Below are 23,953 nucleotides of genomic sequence, written 5' to 3' on the forward strand. Positions count from 1 at the left end.
GGACAAAGTGTTGCGGGGACAGGAAGAATTCGCTTTACCGTATTTAGACGACGTAGCGATATTCTCCGCATCCTGGTCTGAGCATATGGCACACTTGCAGGCAGTGCTAACCTGCCTGCGCGAAGCGGGCTTGACAGTCAAGGCTCCCAAGTGCCAATTAGCACAGGCCGAGGTTGTCTACCTCAGTCACGTGATTGGACAGGGTCGTCGCCGCCCCTCTGAAATAAAGGTGGCCGCTGTGCGAGACTTCCTGCAACCGCGAAAGAAGACCGATATTCGGTCGTTCTTAGGTGTCACCGGCTACTATCAGAGGTACATCCCCAGGTACTCCGATATCGCGGCTCCCCTGACGGATGGTCTAAGAAAAACAGAGCCCCAAACAGTCGTCTGGGGCGAGACAAAGGAAAGAGCTTTTAGCGCCCTAAAGAGCGCCCTAACAAGCCAGCCTGTGCTACGATCACCAGACTACACAAAGGGGTTCGTTGTTCAGTGCGATGCTAGTGAGCGAGGCATGGGCGTTGTACTGTGCCAACGGGAAAATGGAGAAGTGGAACACCCCGTCCTGTATGCTAGTCGTAAGCTGACCTGTCGTGAGCAGGCGTACAGCGCCACCTAGAAAGAGTGTGCGTGTCTCGTGTGGGCCGTTCAGAAATTGTCATGCTACCTAGCCGGCTCGAGGTTTATCATTGAGACGGATCACTGCCCTCTCCAATGGCTGCAGACCATCTCTCCCAAAAATGGCCGCCTCCTGCGCTGGAGCCTCGCTTTGCAACAATATTCCTTTGAGGTGCGTTACAAAAAGGGGAGTCTCAACGGTAACGCCGATGGCTTAAGTCGAGGCCCCTAACGTGGGAATCCGCCTCAAAGTTGTTTGTTACTGATGTTTTCTTCCTGAGGCAGGATTTTTAACATATTGCTTTTGTTTAGTGTTTCAAAGTGATGACGTGCTTTCTAGTGCAATTTTCCCATTTGTGGACGCGTTCTGAGTGCTGCTTGAAGGAACTAGGCAGTATAGTATAAAAGGGGAAAGAGCCTGGCAGAGCTTAGTGAGGGTTGTGTCGTGCTTGCTGACTGAGCGGTTGCGTTTCGGCGTAGTTCTAACGCTTGCTGGGAACGAGGACAAAAATGGCAACTCTCCCGAAGTCACTTTGCAGTGTCCTGTGTGAACCTGAACCTGAGAACGAGGCCTCCTCTGTGCGCTGCGCTCAAGCAACGCCGAGGGACGACCGATTTCGATTACGAGCATCATCGAGCGACATCCCTCCGGACAGCGGATGCAGTCCCCTGACCATCGGGATCTCCTTCTCCCGGCGGGGCGGTCTGTTACGTTTCGCCTACGACGCGCGGTATAGCCGGCGCAGATGCAATGGACGCCGGGGCTTCGTTCAAAGTGGCGGTCATTTTGGCCTGTTCAGCGCTGCCGCAACGCCTCCCGCCAAGCGCGTCCAGGCAGGTTTCAATGCAACTTGTCTTCGTGTGTGCGTGTGTGTGTGTATGCATGTTGGTGCCCACGCTTGTCAAAGCGCGACAGCCGGGGAGAGGAGCTCCCCAACTGGGAGGCGAGGAGGTCTGATCGGCGCCGGCCCGGCGGACGCGTCACGTCACGTCTCAACATGTCCGTGCGTCGCCGTCTCGTGCGCCTCATCCCGAGCCGTTCCTTCTTGCCCTCGACTCCGAGGGTATAAAGGCAGCTGCCCCGGACGCCAAAGAGAGGCTTCGATTTCTTCCGTCGAGTAACGTGGTCGCCCTGACCGGCTGCTCTTTTGCGATGCTAGAATAAACAAGTTGTTCTGTTGGCAGTCGACTCATCCTTTGCTAGGACCTTCGGATGTTTCCAGCTGTGCCCCAGGCCGCCAGGCCAACGCTACCCTTGGGGCTTGCGACCCATTTGCAACATGTGACAGGGACATTCCATCCTTTCTGGGCGCTCCTGGGAAGGTACGTTGTTCGCTGGGTAGCAATTGCTCTTCATCCGTGCTAGTTATCAGCTTTAGTATATCCACCGCAAAGCATGGGTTGGTCCCTTTGATCTCACTGTCTCGCCGCTACACTAACTTTAAGTACACCGCCTGCTTAAACTTCCCAATGTCACCTACCCGAATCACTGCCTGCCACTTGCTGCAATGCTTTCTTTTCTTCTTAAATCCATTCTAAGGCGTCAAGGGCCCTTGTACGGCCAATTTCGTGGCGTTCCGCAGGGCGTATGACACAACGGCAGCCACACGACGGAACGGACAGGCCAGAGAATAGGCGAATGGCATGTCCGCCGTCCGCAGAGAAATTGGTTTAGCTTCAACTTCGGTTCGCACGACCAAGATCTCACGACGACCGGACTGCAGCTTTTGGATCCATTTTTTTTTGTGACGTCTCAGGCTCTCTCCTCCAAACTTTTTCGAAGGCAGAAATCGCTATCCGTGTAAAGAAATAAATATGAAATGCAATCAACTCAGTAGCGAGGCCTAGGTGGTGGTGGCTGTGCCATGAAATATTTCATTAGCAGTATATTGCTACTGCGTGTGTTCAGACCGATTGCGAACTTCGGCGTTATCATCAGCGGCAAGCGACAGCTTCCTCAAGCTGGGTTCTATAATCATTTTACCCTCAGTTTACTGAGCGGTCCTCAAACCGACGCAAGACCTACCGCATGGCGGTGTCCCGAAGCGCTCATTTTTGAGCCATTTGTGGCTTTCGAAAGAGTTTCTAATTCCTACAACAATCATCAGAGACAGCGGCGAGTAGCAGCTGCTCGCGGTCAATTTCTGGCGCGTACATAAACTGCACAGCAAAGTGACAACTGTACACTTGTACACGTAGTGACAGTGATTGCAATCGGAGCGAGTGCTTTTCCATCTATTCTACAAAATGTGCACCTGCGAAAAGCTCACTACAGAAGCCACGTTTTTCGAATGCTGGAATGAACTTGGTGTTGTGCAGGTGGTCGTATTCATTTCGATGGTCGCGGTAATCGCGACCGAAGCCAGCACAAGACGTTGTTTCTGTTACGTATCCATTACCGATTTTGATTGCGGTTCGTGTGTGTACTAACCTTGAAACCAGCCGTGTGTGCGACGTGAGACTATGCTGTCTGCTCGGCCGTCGGACTGTTTTCTCGCGCGGGCGCGATTGCTTTCGCGTGCCATCATGCAGTGTCACAAAATCCGGCACATATTCGAAAAAAAACAAACTGACGCAGCGCGATAGCAATCGCGCCCGCGCGCACCGCAGAGAAAAAACGAACAGCGGAGAAAGAACCCCCGAGAGCGCGTAGCGTTGTGTGCGCTCCTTTGCTTTTCTGCCCTTTCCACTTTGCTAGCCAGCGCGGCGCCAAAGAAAACATTGTTTGAGAACGTTCGAGTAATTTGTACCCATCGTCGACGGAGAGGACGTAGCCTTGACCGTGCTAAGTGATGGCCTCTCCTCTTCGCTCGCGCACCGACGACGGCGCATCGCCAGAAGGACCTGGAAGGTTGCGGAACTCGGGTCTCCGAGCCTGACCAATGGGGACGCGCGCCCGAATATGTGCCGAATTTTGTGACACTAAGCATGATGGCCCGCGGTGGCTCAGCGGTTAGGGCGCTCGGCTACTGATCCGGAGTTCCTGGGTTCGAACCCTTCGATGGAGGCGAAACGCTAAGGCGCCCGTGGGCTGTGCGATGTCAGTGCACGTGAAAGATCCCCAGGTGCTCGAAATTATTCCGGAGCCCTCCACTAGGGCACCTCTTTCTTCTTTCACTCCGCCCAGTTTATTTATTATTTATTACGATGGTGGGCTGACCAAAGGAAAAGAAAATTCAAAATTGGTTTTTGGGGAAAAAAAAATGGCGCAGTATCTGTCTCACATATCGGCGAACATCTGAACAGCGCCGTAGCGCCGTAAGGGAAGAGATAAAGGAGTGTGTGAATGAAGAAAGGAAGAAAGCTGCCGTAGTGGAGGGCTCCGGAATAATTCGACCACCTGGGGATCTTTAACGTGCACTGACATCGCACAGCACACGGGCGCGTTAGCGTTTCGCCTCCATCGAAACGCAGCCGCCGCGGTCGGGTTAGACCAAAGGAGTAGTTTAAGGTTTAGGTGTTGAGAACCTATTATCGCCTCATTATGTACTCGATGTAGGGACAATTTTTTTTGTCACAGTTCAATCACGGCAGCTTAACAGCAGCATAAAAATATTTTAATGAGCTGACTCATGTTGCCCTTACCTTAATGAGCATTTCAATTGATGTGGTGCCAAGTAGAGTAGAACATGACAGAAGGTTATTCCTGTCCAAGCGAAGAACCCAAATACACTCTTGTAACTTTAATACTGACACTGCTTCTCGAACAAAACTGTATACAATGAAAGTTGTGGGCAACAAATCGCGATGAAATAAATAGTATGTCTAGAGATTTTTGTTTTTGTTTTCATTGCGGCATTAAATGAAGTAAAAAGGTTTGCCAATTATAAGTTAATCTTGAAGTTCAGTATGAAGTTCAATATGAAATTCATCTTGAAGTAAGCAACCAGATAAAGTGTTCGCACTGCTGTTGTTGAAGTGCTGCTCGCCAGCTCGAGTTTATTGGTGATGAGCCGACATTCAGGAGCGCTTCCAGAAATTCCTTGTGATTTTTTTTATTGCGGTGTTACATAAAGTAGAAAAATGTTTGTCAATTGTAAGTTAATTTTGAAGTTCATCTTGAAGTAAGCAACCATATCAAGTGTTCGCATTGCTGTGGTTGCAGAGCTGGTCGGCAACTCGACTTTATTGGTGATGAGCAGTTAATCAGCAGATCTCCCTGGCTCCGATGCGCCAGTTTCCTTGACAAGACATTCCCGAAGCTTTGAGAAGATGGCATCAAAGCGCATGCGCATGCCCACCTGCTACCTTCATTTGCCTGTGACTGCCTATTACGAACGTCCTTACTTGCCTGCTGAGTGAAAGCGATGATGTGTCTACTAGAACCGTTGTTTCGGCTATGTGGAATGCTTCAGAGATTTCTTTACTCCACCCTGCATTTGCGACGTGCCTAAATTGATTTTCTCTTACATAGAATAATATTTCAATAAGTGTAAGGTAATTGAGACATGAAGGTACAATATCTAGAGAATCAAGCCTGCTCTAAAGAACGGAGGTAGACTGAAAGCGGTCAGGAGGAAACTAGGCTTAGGCGAAAATAAGATGTACGCGCTCAGAGACAACCAGGTCAGTCTCGCAGTCTCATTACAAATATGAATAAAATAGTTAATGCAGCAGGGGAGCTCTTCAGATCTTCAGAATCGACACAAGTGTGCGCTCGACGGCCACACTCGGCGCATGTTGCTCACAGTTATGCTAATTTTTTTACACACGCTGCCGGAACTTAACTCGTGCAACAATGGCTGCCCTGACATTCCCCAGTGTCATCCAGCTTCGGAGTAATGCTCTTTCTTCACCGGTCCTGAGAAACGGTGACGACGCACGCGCTCGACACCGATCGCCTCATGGGATGCTAATTACGAGTCACGCACATCGTAACTGGAGCGAGCATTCAGCCCGCCATGGACACCAGTGACACCAGCGCAGCAGGACAAAAGACGCACTCGACCGTGGAGAACCTTTAGTGGGCCCTGTGGCGAGAGGTTTTATCTCTTGATCTCACCGCAAAAGATCTCTGCACATGCGCAGCGTTTGTGCAGGGACAGAGACGCGGCAAAGCGCATTGCCTGCTTCGCAAGGCGCCGCTGGCCCGAAGCCGTTCGAGGTGTTAGCGTGCACTGCAAGTTAAAGTCACGTGCAGGCACATTCTACGTAAACACCGGAGGGTAAGGCTGAGATAGTGGAGTCCTCTGCGTTGCCGGATCGCATGGGCGGGTTTGCAGCAGCAGTGGTGCAGGTCTACGCAGAATCCTCCGTGCTTCTGCACGCTTTGGCGTGCGCATTTGTTTTTGTTTTTGCACGCATTTTTTTACTTGAATTTCTTCGTGAAGGGCAAGCACTCCGTTGCTCCCCTCCAGCACCGCGAGAGAGCAGCGGAGCTACGGCTGGCGGAAATGAAAGGAAGATAGCGACGAGAAGTAGGGTGAGCAGCGATAGCTAGACAGTATTTACAAAATGCAAAAACTCAAGAAGTCTGCACGGCTCGCACCTTCCGCACTTTTGTTACGCAATGGATGCATGAATATGCTCCGATCCAAGCAGGCGATTTTCGCGACCCATGATATATATATATATATATATATATATATATATATATATATATATATATATATATATATATATATATATATATATATATATATATATATATATATATATATATATATATATATTCCGCGCATTTTTCTATTACATTCGTTATTGTGCAAATATACATGGCCTATTACACAGTACCTTTTCCTAAAGAAAGTTTTTTTTTGACTGAATAAATTCTAAGGTTTCACTTTTTCTATTCGTGAATCTCTTTGTATAGACCTTGCCTGAAAGAGATAGCAAGCTAATCGACGCAGCTGTACAAATATTTCACCTCCCTTTTTATATAGTAAAAATATTGTTTGCGTTCTGAAGTGACGTACAGGCGTGAGCAAAAATGCAGAGACCACGGTTCCGGCGGTAGGAGCAGCTGCGGGGTCCCACCACGGCAGTCCTATTTCATGCCATGGGCTCGCTGCGAGAGTACCCTGAATGACGACAAACTTCGCCCTCGTTCTAATCATGCTTGATAAATCTCTAGTGTGGTGGTCGGCTACTCTGCTGCTGGCGTTCGCGACGAAGGGGAACAAACAGAAGAACACAAAATACGTTGCGACTTCGCGCTAGCCAACCAAACTGCGGGTGTGAATCCAGATCACCCTATGAAACGCACTTTCCGGTTAGTGGAACAGGAAAGCTTGTTCCGGATGGCCGACATGAATGCGCTGCTAGATGTGTTAGAGGGCAAAAAGATCGTGCAGACGAGTTCGCAACTTAAGGTAATAACAAACCGCTCTTTCATCAGTGTGGCGAAAATAGGAACAAACTGGACAACTAAAATCAATGCGGCCTCTACTGCACCAGAGCGCAATCGTTTTGAGGTCGCGTGCCGTCCGCTTAGCGCCATGTCCTTGAAATTTTGCGATGTGCGCTCCACCTTCGTCGCGACCGTCAGCTGCAGAGTAGCCGAACGCCGCACTAGGAATTTATCAAGGGTGACAAGCACCCAAGCGAGAGCAAGGGCGTATAGCAGCGCCAAGGTACGGCCCCGCAGCCGCTCCTGCCGCCAAAACCTGGTCGTTCCACTGTTGCTCACGCCTGTACATGGCTGTAATTCAATCGCTGAGGTGAAATTGCAGTCATTAAGTTACTTTTCTTTGTAATTTGTAATATAATTCATTACTTTTCTGGGTTTTAAATTTAGTAACCTAATGAATTACTTTGAAGCAGCAATTTCATAGGGAAAGTAATTCATTACTAGCGAAGTTATGATTGCTAAATAATGAGTCCGTCTTCCTCCTTGCATCGGCCATTCTTTGGCCACGCGTTTGCAAGGCTGATCGTCTGAAAAGCAAGAAAAACGCGCGGACAGCAACAGCCAGCACTCCAGCGAAGCGGCGCACGCGGACATCAGCACCGCCTTTGTCAGGAGCCTATAGAACTGCTACACATCTTCTAGCACTACGTACGGTCGCACAGGTAGACGTGCTGCAGGGCCATCAGGAGAGCTCCATGACCAGGGCACGCTGCATTGCGCCTATTCGCGCAGACGCACTGCGAGTGCTTGAGCAAGTGCTTTCGTCTAGACTGCGTCGTATGTATTGTCACGTTGTCGCAATGGAAAGAAGTCTCAACGGACATCTAACAAAGTTAACTGTGAGTTTTCTGGAAAACTTCTGGGGCCGGATTTGAAGCCCTGTTTTTGAGTCAAGGGAAACATAGGCGTCATGCAATCTATGTTCGCCAACGTGCCTCCAGAAAACAGCACAAGTGGCAGCTACTCTGCGCTCCTTTCCCGGAGGATGAGCGCGAACAAGCAGTGCATGCAAACTCTGAAGAGGGTGGGAACATATTACAGACGCGACCTCATCTACGTAAGCAAAGCGTCTGTTCAATGGACTAGGGCTACCTTTCTTGAAAGAGGGCACGGTTCGGGTATCCACCGAGGTATTTGAGATAGTTACTGCGTGATTTTTTTCCCTGAAAACGAATTTTAAAATTTTTTCACAATTTCTGGCTGCCACTATGAAGTTAAGTGGCGCTACAAACAAAGAAATGTCAAACAATTGTAGGAACTACGACCAATGGGCAAGCTTTTATGCGTAGAAACTAATAATAATGTAAAAGTTATTTTCATTGCTTTTGGGAAGTAATTGTAAATTAATGTCGTTACTTTTTGAGAGCAGTAATGTGTAATGTAATTGAAGTGCTTTTGCAACATTTGTAGGAAATTATGAAATTTAACTCCTTTTCTAAGGTTATTTTCCTACATATATTACATGATTCCGGTACGTGCGAGGTCATAAACTCGGCTCAAACGGGTTAGCACATTTTCTAGCATCATGCCCTCATCCCTTTGAACAGATCCGTGAGAATTGATCCTCGCCGGTAACTTTTCTCCTCGGCGTTGTTTGTAAGGCTGCATATCCATTGCGCGTATTAGGTTGCGTTTTAACGTCGAGAAAACTCCTTTTTTATACCTCTCAGATCTTGCGCTGTTTGAATTGTGTTAGTCGGTAGTGCTGGCTTTGCATGCCAAAGTGAACAAAAACTTTGGCGCCATTTACTGAACAGCTGAAAGATGAATGGTAAACAAGACCTAATGGAATCGCTTAGCCTTGATTTAGCCCCATTATCCACAAGTCTTGTCGCAATATAGCTTTCATTCTTTCTGTAGGTAAAAAAAAAAAACTTGGACGGCGCTTAACCTATCCTTGAGTGTCCAATGCGTCAGCATTGGAGTTCCATCGCACGCACGTACTTCTGCGGTTTAATATATCGATACATAGATCGCGGGGAGTTCTCATACCACTTCTGGTGCACGGGTGCTGTGGAGAAGCGGTTAAGCGATGTGCCACTGTCCCAGCGGGTGGCCATTTCAAACACAGCCAGACCTATGTTGGTCTTCCCGGGCTCTCGTAATGCTCATGTTTGACCAGATAGTTCTACAGGTGGTTGCCTATCTCTCTGTCAATGAGGGGATGCGCAGTTCTACAGCGTGCAAGTGTCAGTTGCATTGACTTTATTTGAACTATTTTATTTGCCACGTCCCATGGTGCGCAGATTGACCGTGACCCGATGGGCAGGTTTGCTCCTGCTTATTCGTGACACTGGTGTACGGACGACGGTCTTTCTCGTAAACGTCAGGCCCACTGCTTTTGCGTTATTAACTAGATAAGGTACGCTTCCTTCAAGCAATGCTACCGGTTCTATCTGAACTACAGTACAGAAAAATTGAAAATTGTTTTTTTGGGAAAGGAAATGGCGCAGTATCATCTGACATATCGGCGGACACCTGAACCGCGCCGTAAGGGAAGGGATAAAGGAGGAAGTGCGAGAAGAAAGGAAGAAAGAGGTGCTGTAGTGGAGGGCTCCGGAATATTTTCAACCACCTGGTGAATCTTTAACGTGCACTGACATCGCACAGCACACGGGCGCCTTAGCGTTTCGCGTCCATCGAAACGCAGCCTCTGCGGTCTGGTTCGAACCCGAGAACTCCGGATCAGTAGCCGAGCGCCCTAACCACTGAGCCACCACGGCGAGTCATTGAATACAAATTTTAGAAACCCGTGCCCCAGCTGTTTCGAATGAAAACAAAGAAATGGGTTCTTTTTTTCATCTCCAGGGCGTTCGAGATCGCAAGAAAGATGCGTCGAAAATTTGTCGTTTATGTTGCCTTTCGTGTCTCTCTTAAGCTCTCTGATCTTTCAGGATCTGCAGTGAAATGCGAACACTAAATTGTAGTGAAAGTAACAGAATGAGAAAGGACATTCGCCTGCAAGAAAGGAAGGAAAGAGCAAAGAAGCGCTTCTGCCACTATGGCGGTCTACGTTTTTCCCGTAATCGCAGTGCGTGTTATATAGTGAAACTTAAAGCGGTGCGACAAATACAGGTACGCTGACGCAGCACACACAAGAGAAGTATTGCAGAACATCCTGCACCCAATTTTTGTGCCTGCTCTTCGTGCTCATGTTTTTCGGGCTAAATAAAAATTCCTTCCAATTAACCGATTTGACCGCACCAAGATAGTCTACATGGGGATGTTCCTTAATGAATGGTCAAAGACCACTCAACTTTTTTTTCTGCGCCGTTGGCCGCGAGGAGCGTTATGTGCATTGGCGGCATCGCGGTGGTTTTCGACGTAATGATAAAAGAATCAAATGTCCTCAAGCGCCCTTCGTTGTTAAAATAGAAAAAAAAGGTTCTATAAGCAGGACGTCATTTTAGAGAAGTAAGCTTCATAGGAAAGACGAGTTGTGTTTCCATGTAGTTTACTCCCATTAATTAAATAGGTCTAAAGCAAGCTTCATCCTCGCTACTTCCAAATACGCATTCATTCATTAGTCGTTATTTTACGAAGCCGTTATCGGTTTATAAATTTTCTGGCTATGTTTGCGAAAATTCTGCGATGTTGGAGTGCACGTGTCCATGAACCGCTAACTTTCTTAACAGACTGTTTTAGCTTGGTTGCGCACTTGTTGCTTCAAGAGCAACCAGAGTTTAATTATGCTACTTACTTGAAACTTTGGCGCTTGAATGTCGTAGTTGTATACTACTTCCTTCCTAGTAGGCCATAGTTTTTATTGTAAAGCACGTTCCAGTAGATTCGTGTATAACAGAAGTACTGGTGTATAACGCTGTTTCGGATTCACAGCGCCACTGTAATAAAAGGTTCATTCTCTATTTGTAGAGTAAGCCGGAATTATTTATTGGACGCCAGTACTGCAGTACTGGCATCATGGGGATTCATGATGCCCCGTGAAAAATAGCACTTGCTCGGCTGGGGTCTGTTCATTGTATAATGAATTCTTTATGCACTGCAGACCGTTCTCCAAACTCTACGGAGATCAGGGAGGAAAAAAAAACATACATTCTATACCCACCCCGCAATGCTTCAATGATCTGTTCCTATTTCCGGCAGCGTTGCTTTGCAAAACTAACTATGAAGTAAATAGTACCAGCAAAATGAAGGCTTCAATTTCAAACAGAGACCTTTAATACAATTTCCGTGTTTTTTCAGGTCGGCTGCGCACAACAAATATAAAGAAGCAAGTGTAGTCTCTTTGGAATTTTGTTACACCTTTGTGACACTTGACGGAAGCTGTGCACGCCCTTACAAAAATCGGTGTGTTGTTTTAGTGATCGTTTCGTGGACTTCCGTCAACACAGTCAATAACATGGCAACAAAATGGCTATGCAACTTATTGTTGCCAAATTCTTGCATATTGGCACACTTTTTTTGTTGACCATCTGTTGAAACCTGTTGAGTTGAGAAGTTGTTGCCCTTTTGTTGATGCACACAGAAAGATAACCTTGTTGATCCCCTGTTCAACCGTTGTTGAGTTGAGAAGTTGTAGTCATTTTGTTGATGCACACAGAAAGGCAATCCTGCTGGAAGGACATATATATGCAAATGAGGATTGTGGCACACGTACCTGCATGCACTTCAAGATGTACAAGAAAAAAATGTTAAAAATTGTTTTATTTGTAAAATATCACAGGTGCCTGACTAGAGCTGAAGTTATAATTAAGAAATAAACTAATTAAAAATTATATGTCACAGCAGGTGAATTTTGCTGCCGGCCCATTACAGTAGAACCCCGCTGTTATGTTCTTCACTGCACATTTTTCCGGCTGCTGCTCGGTTTCATCCAGTCCCAGCAATATCTCCCAAAGGATCCAATGTATTGGGAACCCCACTGTTATGTTGTAGGTGTGAAACCATTCCAGAATGATATGTCGCAACCTGGCACCCCGAACCCGTCTGGGCAATGCGCGCCAACCGCCACTTTTACTTTTGACAAGTCTTGGCCAGGCTTTGCTATGCAAGTGGCTGCAAGAAGCCGCACAAGAGCTGGAGAGGTCGCCACTAGATCGCCATCTGCCCCGTGAACATCGAACAATGTAACTGCAATTTTTGTCGTGCTTTGATGGCATCAAGAAAGTGGAAGGCGCTTCCCCTTGAGCAAAAACTGGACGTACTAAACACAGTCGACAGGCAGCCAGCGCGGAATATAGTCCACAACGCCAAGACCTTGGTCTGCCTCCCTCAACGCTTAACAGCATTGTCTCGAAGCATGCCGATAGAAGCGAATGCCGCGATGTTTGGCCCGAAAGCTAAGCAGGCTGGTGGCGCCAAGTATGGACGACTACGTCGCCGTGGATGCTGCCGTAGTGATGTCGGGGTGCCAAAGCATGATCGAAATCGTTGCGAACTCGGTCGCGAGTGAAGCCGCTGACTGAGATGATGATGAACAGCACGAGCCGCATGATTCCGGGGAGTTGGCAGATACAAGTTTTGGAGAAGCCATCGTGGCTCTGGACCACCTGCGCAGGGACGTCACACCTCAAAGCTACGCTGACAACAATGCGGCCTTCCAGGCTATTAGAAATGCGTGGTGCTTTCCAGCGAGCGAAATAAACAGCAATCCATCATTCTCGATTTTTTATGTGGAAATAAATAGTTTTAAAGTCAAAGCTGCACTGTTTTCATTCATTTTCGGAGCTTTCCTCACTATTGCAGTTTCCCGGCTGTTATGTGGTTTTTTTCCCCGGTCTGGTGAAGAACATATGAACGGGGTTCCATGTAATGAGGCGCGTCACATGGCGTGTGACGCTATTTTTCAGATGGCCTGCTCTGGCGTTGCTGCTGCCGGGCCATTGTTGAGGCGAGCCAGGTAGCTCGCCAGGCTATTCTTGATTAGGGCTGCACTTGCATCTGGGAACTTCCTGCATGTAAAGCCTGAAAACAAAATAGCAAACTGATGTTGAACAAGTAAAAAAATCTTGTGCCAAAGCACTTGATGTGTGGTATCACCCTCACATTTCTGCAACATTCATATATGCCTTTGCCAAATCGACTTGTCCTATCCTTTTCCTTATCTATACAGTAAATCTTGTTTGCTCCATAAAACTATAAGCAATGATATAATGAATACAGCCATATCCCTCTCAAATGTGCAGTGTGAAGCTATTGCTAATAAGGGGAAATATAATAAGTTACTTCATGCAGTTTAACAGATACGTGTCACAATAGTGGGAGCAGTATTCTTGTATGCATGCATGCAATCTGTAATTTCAAGGCATTCAGCAATGACATTTCTCATTCTTTCCTATTCTTTTCTTTTTTTACATACCATTTGGTTTATGCTTTATGGGGGTTTAATCTCCGAAAGCGAGACAGGTTATGAGAGACGCCGCAGTGAAGGAATCCGGAAATTTCGACCACCTGGAGTTCTCTAATGTGCACCAACATTGCACAGTACATGTGCACTAGCCTTTAGAATTGCGCCTCCATCGAAATTTGACCGCTGCGGCCAGGATCGAACCAGCGTCTTTCGGGTCAGCAGCCGAACGCCGTAGCCACTCAGTCACCACGGCGGCCACATACCATTTGGTGAGGTCTTGCTATATGCTTTGTGTTGGGTGTGCGCGAATATTAGAAAATCAGTTTGATTTGGATTGGCTTATGGGGCTTAATGTCACAAAGCGAGTCAGGCTATGAGAGACGCCGCAGTGAAGGGATCCGGAAATTTTGACCACCTGGGGTTCTTTAACGTGCACTGACATCGCACAGTACACGGGCGTCTAGAATTTCGCCTCCATCGAAACTAGACCACCAAAGTCAGGATCGAACCCGCGTCTTTCGGGTCAGCAGTTGAGCACCATAACAACTCAGCCATTGCGGCCGGTGGACTATTATAAAATATCGAACAAGTCAAATAGTGTATTTTGGAAATTATTTGAACCGGATCGAATTGGCTATGAACTTTCGAACAGCTTTTGAACAATTAGCATAATGTTCAAATAAGGCTTGGCATGGTATATTCTCTCAATGATTGTTCTTTCAAAGTGTTAACAGGGCACACACTAATGCTGGGTACCATCCTGCGGTGATCAATATCTGCGTGATGAAGGGTCTAGTGCCACTACATGGTCCTTTCGTGTGGCAGCATTCGTAATGCTCATACATGACCTCTAAGACACGACAACACGGCTAGGCTTCGCCAAGTTTAACAACCATGGAGGCCATGGCTAATATATGCTTTTGCCCCTCTCATGCCCTTAGCTGTGGCTCTGGTTTATTCTCTATCATTGTCAATAAGAAAATAATTTTTGTACACGCATAACTTGACGTTCATAGAGTTAACATGATGAATTCGTGTTGCAGCACCTTAGTGGAGATCAGTGCTGCGTAATTAACAGCTATAGCTTTAACTCCGTAAGTTAGAATCGTACTGCAGCGCTGCCGTTCAGTGGCGTTGCCAGAAATTTTGTTCGGGCAAGGGGGAAGGGGCTCATGTCGAGCCGCCCTATATTGTGTGTGTATACATATATATGCGCGCGCGCGCACACACACACACACACGCGCGCGCACACACACACACACGCGCGCGCGCACACACACACACGCGCGCGCGCACACACACACACGCGCGCGCGCACACACACACACGCACACACACACGCACACGCACGCACGCACACACACACACACACACACACACACACACACACACACACACACACACACACACACACACAGATAGGGTCTCGGTTCTGGAAGTCTTGATACCATAGGTAGCATAAGAGGGCTCTCGCACAGTTTCCGCCCTCGCCGTTGGATGATGTTCCACGTCACACTCGCGGTAATAAAAGACGCGCTACGTCCGCCGGTAGGACGAGGGTGGCGCATATGAACACTGTCGAGGTTCGCTTACACGCAATAAACAAATTACCCACGAGAGCAGCAGATTGGACAGCCGTCGCCGTAGCTCAATTGCAGTGGCACCGCCAGAAATTTTGTTCGAGGGGGCTCATGTTGTCAAATTTCGGGGGGCGGGGGCTGAAGGCCCATAAGCACCCCCCCCCCTCACTACACCCCTGCTGCCGCTATCACATCAATGTTTAACGCTATTCTTCCGTTTTGTCCGATTATTTGCACAAGTAGCAAATATTGCCACAAATATTCTATTTGTTTTAAACTCGGTAGGCCAGTTACACTACTCATGTTCAATTTAAAAAAGTACCATCTGTTTCTCTTGTTTGGATTCCTGTTTTGTTTGCAAAAAAATCTCAAGTGCTTTCAACCTAGGATATTGATTTTTTTTACCCTCAGCAATAGAGTTCTAAACTCTAAATGAGCAATATGGATTTATAAAAAGTATTTTAGATGGCTTCCTACATAAAGATATGTCTGAAAAGGACACTTACCAATTACTGCCGAGACCTTCTCTTGGTCCAGAGACCCGCGTTTGGAGTGTGTGCGAGTGTTCTGCTGCCCGAAGAGAGAGCTGCCCTGCAGCTCCTCAGGCGAAAACAGATGGCGGAGCAGCGCACGGGCATACTTCCCAGGCCCACTGTTCGAATGGTTCAACAGCCCGAGCACCGATTTATCAACAAGAACGCCACCACCAATATCAACCTGCAAAGACAAAGCATGTTCCACCTTTGTGACAAAAGCATTCGCAAGACAGCAAAAGAGAAGAGAACAAAGTTTTATTGAAGGCCTTGTTTTACAGTGACCACACAGAAACTGCTACCTAATAATGAAACATGCTCCTGCTATGGGGTTGTGCCATAAGATATTCCTTAGAGCGTTAGCATTAGTGACTGCCCTTTTGCCAAGGAACAGATGGCTGGTCAATACATTTACCTTTCTTTCTGGGAACACGGAAAGCTTCAAGCCACAAGCCACAGACAACCCTCCGGCACCTTGTGCACTTGAAAAACAAGCACCAAAAACCATGCTTGGAAGCATGGAAGGAACGGGCACCCGGCATCATTTACAAACTCAACTATGCTGACTGATCCATTAAACCCTTCTGACACAATTTATTGTTTTTAATAAATTTGTGACACCACTTATTGTTTTTAAATCTGTAAGAAAAATATTTGAAGAAATATTTTTCCACCTAAATGGTATACAATACATTTAATAAAGACAATTAGTTTTCCAGCGTACGATATTAGCAGGTAATCTTTTGTGGAGATGTCAAAAATTTCATTCAAAAAGTCATGGCTAATGGAAATGGTACCATCGAAATGCAATTTATCAAATTAATACCATAAAAATTGCAAAAATATTTTCAAATTAGTATGTACGCATTATGCTTATAATTATGAAAGAAAAATTACAGGATTGCACTTAAGTCTGCTTAAAAGTTTCACATTTCCATTTCTTTTCTTTCTCCCTCAATTTCTCATTTTTTAAAATTTCTTGCCTATTATTTCATTTATTTATTGTTTTTCATTTTATTTCTATTCTAAGTAAGCCTTCTCATGCATTTATATAAACTTTCTTTAAATCAGTCACGCAAAACCTGCTTCAAACACAGCATTTACAGATATTAATTCAATTAAATTATTTAAATAATAAAATTCATCAACCAAACTATTTTTCATTTCAAGACCTACTCACGCACTACCTAACACAATCAAGCTTTTCCAGATTTATCTCCACACGACATAATCATGCAGACAAAATTTGCAGACACTTTTTGCTGACCCGATGTAACCATATAGTGCTTTCGCATTTAAAAAAAGTGATGTTACTTTTGGTGGTAGATTATATGCCTCCAAAAAGATATCAAACAAGCTGCAACATTCACTGTTTCGCAAAATATAGCTTACTGCATTTGCTACACGACATAAGAAACCACCTTATTTGAAACATGAAGTATGCAAAACTTACCTGAAACAAGGAAATCACAACTAGGTGCAGCAGTCTTAGAAAAAGCTATGAGTTCGCTTTGTGCACAATTGTGTGCAAAGCATGCTAAAGGGTTATTCACATTCCTTTGGTATCCAGTTACATGTTTAAAAGGGACACAAAGTTACGACAGCAATCTGTGAGTGAACCTCAAATGTCATCATTATCCCTGAAAATAGCTGTGGAGCACTGCCGAGCTTTGTCTAGTCCGAATGCCACCTGATCAAAATCCAGTTGCAATGAGTCTGTCTAGTAGAAATATAAGAATGCCTACACACTGATGGTGACAAGTGAACAAGCACACATACTTTATCGGCTGGCATGCAGGGACCAGGACTTTTTTCGAATTTGGCCATCATCCCCTTCAGCCTTTTCACCATCTTGTATGCATCTGCAACAAGCACAGAAATGGAATCATTGCCGAGTTAATCAGTGCACACGAGTTCAGCTGATTACATTCACAGTGCTAATAGGGTTGAGGGCGGCATTTTGTTTTCTTGTATTTTGAAATTTCTTCATTGAATAACTCCCATTCCTTTGCATTCCCTTAATTCTTTTTGAGTCAGCATCTGCATGACAAAGAATCCATCTGAAGTATAGCCGGCATCCATTCAAGCAGTCTTTTGCACCCCATTAAGAATATTTTTACCAGCAAAACGTATTACAGTTTATGGTACGCAATTCCTCATTCTCTGGCATATCTATTGAATTTCCTGAAGAAATGGTATCAAAGCTACGCATGTAGACAACATGAAGTATGTCTGCACTGCATGAAGCGAGTTTGCCCAGTTCCCTTTGAGGCAGCTGTGTTCAGCAGTAAATGTTACTAGCAGTCTGTTCGATTCGCCTGCAGTACATGAGCTGTTTCTCATAGTCGTACATGAACTGTTCCTCATCGGTTTCAGCAGTGCAACACAGTGCCCTCTGCAAGAAGCCATTTGTTTAAAAAATGCAGACACTATGCAGGTTCAGATAAGGAAACATTCAGGTAAACCTTCTTATTGGAGAGTGCCAGAACGGTGCAGCCAGTGCAAATGTGGCAGCAGATTATGCAGCTTGCGTGTTAGGACAAAAAGTAAAAAACACATCATTGAGAACAATGCCCAAGTTGCAGCTATGCTTACATGGCACGACTAAATGCAAGCAAACGCGTGGACCATACTGGCACTTCAGTCATATTCAGAAAAACCGCACGTGTGTTTCATGCCAGCTGCCATGCAATACGCATGCACCCAGGCTGTCTCATGGCAACATTCATTCCAATGTGCTGTTTGAAAATTCCTCACGCAGTTTGGGATGTTGGCAGCTGTTGATATGGGCAGCACACAGATGGCTGCAATTTTCCAGCAACGCTAAAACTAGCAGACAACCAGACCTGCACCCGAACTGCCAGAACTGGTGCTCAGAAATATGAGACTTCCAAATTCAAAGGCTTCAAGGACCTGTACGCACCCTCATTGTTTGGTCAAAGGCCAGTTTCAGTGACCTAGTTTCTGCTTTTTAACACAACAGCATTAAAGACTCCGTTTCCCAAAAAATCCGATGTCAGCGTTGTGAGCGAAAAATCACAGACATGGCTCTGGCAGGTGGTGGCTGCCAGCTGACATGACCAGGCACTGATCTGACATAGGGTTGTGCAACGTCATGCGACCATGTAACATGGCTGATTTGGCAGGAGCTGCGAACTTGTGCTCCTTATTTCAGATGGGAAGTGATGGGGTATGAACCCTCCAGGACCCTTGCATTCGGAGTCTGACATGCTACCTCTACGCCACACAGGCACGTTCATATGACCTGGTTAAGCAGGGCTTCATATCTGTCTGTGGGTCTTTCACATAATGTGGTAGCTTACAAGTGCATGCTGAAGAGTATGTGCGAGTATGTGTGAAGCGCATGTACACGAACGAAAATCTGCAAGGGAATCCGCAGATGGAAGCCACTAAAGCTGTCGCATCATACCCTTAAAGGCGGAGCTTAAGTGGCCTGTAAGGAATGCATTTTGATTATTAACTCAGAAGGTTCTATAAGAACCTTCAGAGTTGCCCTTCAATAACAAGGGTACAGAAGCATGATAGATGTCGTGGCAGAAAGTGAATGCCTGTGCTTAAAATAGATTGAAAAAATTAGACACCACGTGCTGAGCCACTGAGACAACATAACGCACTGATGAAAACTATTTACCAACTGTAGTCTCTGCTGACTCGAGTTTCCTTTTCAGCACCTCATTCTCTGCAGTCAACTCCGCAATTTTCGCCAGGAGTTCAGGCATTTCCAGTGCGGCACTGCAGCCGAGTTGCTGCAATACATAAGGGGGAGCAAAATCAAGGCCAAAAGAGAGAAAGAATAGACTCATAAAAGAGAACAGTAAGAAAAAAACAGTATCTAACAGTTAAATAATCTTGTGACGCGTATACAATGCAAACTGGAATGCATGGGATCGAAACAGGAAAAACAATGCAAAAGGCATGACATAAAAAAGAAAAGCAACAATAAACAGCTGTTCAAAATGCCGAGGTGAATATGGCAGGAACTTTTTGCCCTCATAAAAAATGGTCGTTTAGTTTATACTGGAATGATTTGCGGTCAGCGCAAGATGTGATGGTACTTTGCAGGCCATTCCGTAGTGCTATTGCGTCCGGAAAAAATTATGACTTTAGTGCTAAGGTGCAACACCTGATGCATGCAATACTATGGTCATAGCTTAGGTGGCTAGACGTCCTGTGCGGGGGTTGTAGCTTTTCGTGTCTCGTGCGTGAGTGATAATAGAAATGATGAAGGCAGAGGCAAGATATGATGCAGTGTGACTAGAGTGATGGAATGGCAAGGGAGTGTGTCAGTGCAGTGACACTGGTTTTCCTTGAATAGCAAAGACGTTATAAATTGGATGGCGCGATTCTGTACGGCTTCAAGGTCAGCGGCGAGATATGCTTGTGATGGGTGCTAAATGGATGATGCATATTCTAGTATAATTGGCCGAATGAATGTTATACATGCTAGTTTTTTATGTCAGGGTATGCGGCGTTCAAGTTACGGCGCAGGTACCCGAGTGTGCAAGAGGCTGCAGCACGGATGTTTTGAACGTGAGTTACCCATGATAGCGATGGTGTTAGATGGAGGCTAAGATATCTGTAGGATAATGCGGAGTGAATGGAAAATGAGTCAATACTGTATAAATGTCAGTAATAATAACAAATGCTTATCATAATTGGTGTCCATTTCTTTTGTGCAGTCATTGCGCTGTTGCTGTTAATATGAAAGTCCGTAACCAACTCGCCCAAATTATTCTATTATGTATGTATTTTGAGACCAATTGCTAACCAGCTATGATAAGGTGCATGCATTAAACGAAAAATAATGCGATAAGAATACACATTTCACGAAAGACTGGTGACCACCCAATTTAAACCTTCAGTTAACACAACTAAAAACTTCAGAACCTAGCATTTGCAATATCCCTAGATGCACGCACATTTCTTCCACAGCCCTAAGAAAGTAAAAATGTGAATCTGGTTTGCCTTATGGGAGCTTAACGCCCTAAAGCAACTCAGGCTACGAGGGACGCCGCAGTGAAGGTCTCCGGAAATTTCGACCACCTGGGGTTCTTTATCATGCCCCAACATTGCACAGTACACGGGCCTCTAGAATTTCGCCTCCATCGAAATTCGACTGCTGTAGCCGGGATCGAACCCACGTCTTTTGGGTCAGCATGGATCAGCATGTTTGACACACAATGAATGATGTTTAAAGTAAAGCCAGGAGTTACTACCTGTACAGGTGATGCTGCCCCACTCCCTTGAACACTTGTTGAAGATGCAGTCGCAATCTCTTCAGCGCTGGCCGCTGCAGCAACAATTTTTTTTCTCTTCCGCTCAAGAACAGTTGGTTTCCCTGAAACAATGCATAAACAATATTATGCAGCGTGGTGTAATGTTTTGTAAATAGAGATGGTACATAATGCACAAAAGTATGTGATGAATGCCCCTAAAGGGCCTTCGGGTAGCACAAAATATGCTTGCAAGAGAGCCCTCAATCTTGATCTTAAAACATGGTTTCAAAATCATCTGCACTAAAAACGTCACATCAGATAGCTCTTACAGTGTAGTCATCAGCGCACTAGCCTAGAGTGTTCGAGCGGTGTTCTCCGGAACAAGGGAAGCGAAATTTTAAAGAATGTGCTTAGTTTCAGAGACTGTTTGCACTAATGATATAACGCGAAGCACACAAACGCCATAGAAAATCGTCAAGCCCATAATAGGTGCACAAATATTCTGCTTTGTTAAACTGCTTGAGCACTCCATCCTGCTTACAGTTATATATGTTTAAAAAAAATACAGCACAAGACGCCTTTCATACAACATATGACGACAAAGGAAGTGATATTACATCGCAAGAGTTTCCGATGTGCAAACTTTTCGACCCTAGCGAGTTATCGCGAAAACTGGCAATTTAGGCAACTAAAGAAAGCAACGTAAACAGGCCATTCGCTGGTCCAATTTCTTTGTGCGTTGACTATAGATGGTAAGGACTGGTGAGGTCCTTCTAAAACAAGCTCCAATATGAACTCAACCTACCCAGCGCTTCATTTTTGCGTAGTCATGCGCTGGAACGTTGTTACAGACAAAACTTACCGAAAGCAAGCAGCTCCGCCGGTGCAGCATCCTGACCCTCCTCCCAGCGCACCCGAACTTCTTGGCCGCGCAGTTCACTAATGGCGTTCTCCTGGGTTAACAGGCGGATGCCCACAGCGGCATCCTCGATCATTTTCACAGGGTACACGTCCCACTTATTTTCGTCCTTCCACTTCACAAGTATGTGCGTCATTTTCCGGCACAACGTCAATGCAAACTTTCCCGCGGGTCGCTGTGGGTAGACCGACGGGAGTCACGAACAAAGCAACGTCGTCACGACGACAAAGCCCGCCTACGTTTTCCCGCCAACGTCTGCCAAGCCCGCCAATTTACCGTCCGCGCTGTGTTGGTCGCTGGAGCGATGAAAAGCGTAGAGGGCGCTGGCTGTAAGAGAGTGCTAAAGCTACTATATAGATGCATATAGTAACTGCTCGGTCGCATAGATCGCGGCGCGGAGATAACACGCGCGGCGTCTGCTTCTGTGCCTCATTGGTTTCTGCCGAATCGCGTTGTTTTACGGTCGTGCCATCGTGCAACGTTTACTAAACAAAACTGCGGAGACACGGTGGGCTAAGCGAGTCGGGCATGATCACCCGCGCATGATGGAAACCCGTAATCGTCTGCCTCGAAATCGAAGAACTGAAAGTCGCAACTAATGGTTTTCGCCAAAGGGCGCTAACGGTGCCATCTGTTGTTTTCGTAAGAAAGCACCACGACGCGAGGTGCGCCGAGGTCAGCATTACAACTGTGCAGGTCATTTTTGATGGCACCACTTCCGCCCTTCGCGGCAATCCGGCGCTGGCGGCTTTCAGTTCGTCAATCTCGGCGAGACGATTACAGAGTTGCATTATACGCGGCTGAATTTGTAGCTGCGCATAATTTTGAGCCGGTTTTGTATCTGGAAGTGGAATCGCTACTATTTCGTCTGGGTTATCACTTGTGTTTTGTATAAAGTTCAGTTCAGCTATTCGCCGAGTGTGATCGGCCAAGCTTCGTCTCCGTGTCAACTACTCATCTGCCAAGTCAGCGTGCGCCTCGAAGAACCGATGGGCAGGAAAAGAAAAATTTCTTACGTTTACTGAGCAGTGCCAGCACTAGTGCGGCGGTGCGAGTGATATCACCGCTACAGCGTGCAACAGGCGAACGACTGCCGCATGGTGGACAATTAACAATGTCCCGTAAGCGAGAATTCGGCAGATATCTTTGGGACGCATCCGCTGACGTTCCCTATCGCTCGAAATGCCACTTCCATCGTCGCAGCAAATCTGGCGCACTGCCTGCAAGTCCTGAAGATTCCGAGTACCGTGATTCAGAGTGATTCAGAGGTGACTCTTACCGTCATCTTCTGCCACAGAATTAATGGTGGCAACCCTTATATTCCCAATATTTCAAATAAACAGTGTTGGTGGACTTCCCCAAAATTTTAATCTGTCATTACCTCTTACTTGGCTAGAAGACAGTTCTACATAATGCAGCAACTAACACAAAGCTGTTGGCACAAAAGATATATATATAGCTTTTAACTATATCACCTGTAAGTTACATCTTGCATTTTTAAATGTGCAAGGACCTTCTTTGGGGTTTTGCGATATTACTGAATTTTTATCTACTTTGCACCTATGAACACAATAACATTGAATTATACTTTAAAGCTAACAGAATTACATGCTCAAGGACAGATTTTTGGAAATCGCCTAACTAAATGTCACACTTCCATGGTGCTTTTTTACACATGATGCATGATCCCACCTCATCCTTTTCAAGAATCAGCAAGATATTGATAGTCTTTCCCAAGGGAAAAGAGCAGGCATGTATCAGCCTATTTGAGTGCTAATAAAAGGTTTTTATATATTAAGGCATTGCTCCTTGAATACCTAAGTTAAATATATATTCGGCCTAGTTTACCCATACTATGCTTCTGTAATTCAACGCGTGTTTAAGAACAGCTTTTGACAAGGTAAATATAAATCTTGGCACTCACTGATTTTTGTTAGCAGCATTGACAGTGTTGATAAAGTTGAGTATAAATTTTGTTGACACCTCTCGAATGCAGTCAACAGCATCGACAGTGTTGACAAGGTTAAGCATAAATTTTGTTGGTACCCGTTGAATGCAGTCAACAGCATCAACTTTGTTGACGAGATAAATATAAATTTTGTTGACAACCGTTGACTGCAGTCAATGGCTTTAACAGTGTTGGCAAAATTTGATATAAATTTTATTGACTCCTGTTGACTGCAGTCAATGGCACTGACAATGTTGGCAAAGTTAAGCATAAATTTTGTTGATACCCGTTGAATGCAGTCAACAGCATCAACTTTGTTGACAAGGTAAGTGTAAATTTTGTTGATAACCGTTGATTGCAGTCAATGGCACTGACAGTGTTGGCAAAGTTTAATATAAATTTTGTTGACTCCTGTTGACTGCAGTCAATGACACTGACTGTGTTGGCAAAGTGTAATATAAA

General features: G+C 45.8%; 1 protein-coding gene across 1 annotated transcript; it reads right to left on the bottom strand.

Annotated features, from left to right (window-relative positions):
- Positions 1 to 17,167: 17,167 nt before the first annotated feature.
- On the bottom strand, positions 17,168 to 21,915 carry LOC144098141 (uncharacterized). Its single transcript, XM_077630672.1, has 4 exons — positions 21,487 to 21,915; positions 20,550 to 20,746; positions 19,060 to 19,154; positions 17,168 to 17,249 (listed from the first exon to the last, which is right to left on the bottom strand). The coding sequence occupies exons 1-4, from the start codon at positions 21,677 to 21,679 to the stop codon at positions 17,168 to 17,170; spliced, it is 567 nt and encodes a 188-aa protein (XP_077486798.1). The 5' UTR covers positions 21,680 to 21,915.
- Positions 21,916 to 23,953: the final 2,038 nt, after the last annotated feature.

This window comes from Amblyomma americanum, chromosome 7, assembly GCF_052857255.1.
Source record: "Amblyomma americanum isolate KBUSLIRL-KWMA chromosome 7, ASM5285725v1, whole genome shotgun sequence".
NCBI classification, from domain to species: domain Eukaryota; kingdom Metazoa; phylum Arthropoda; class Arachnida; order Ixodida; family Ixodidae; genus Amblyomma; species Amblyomma americanum.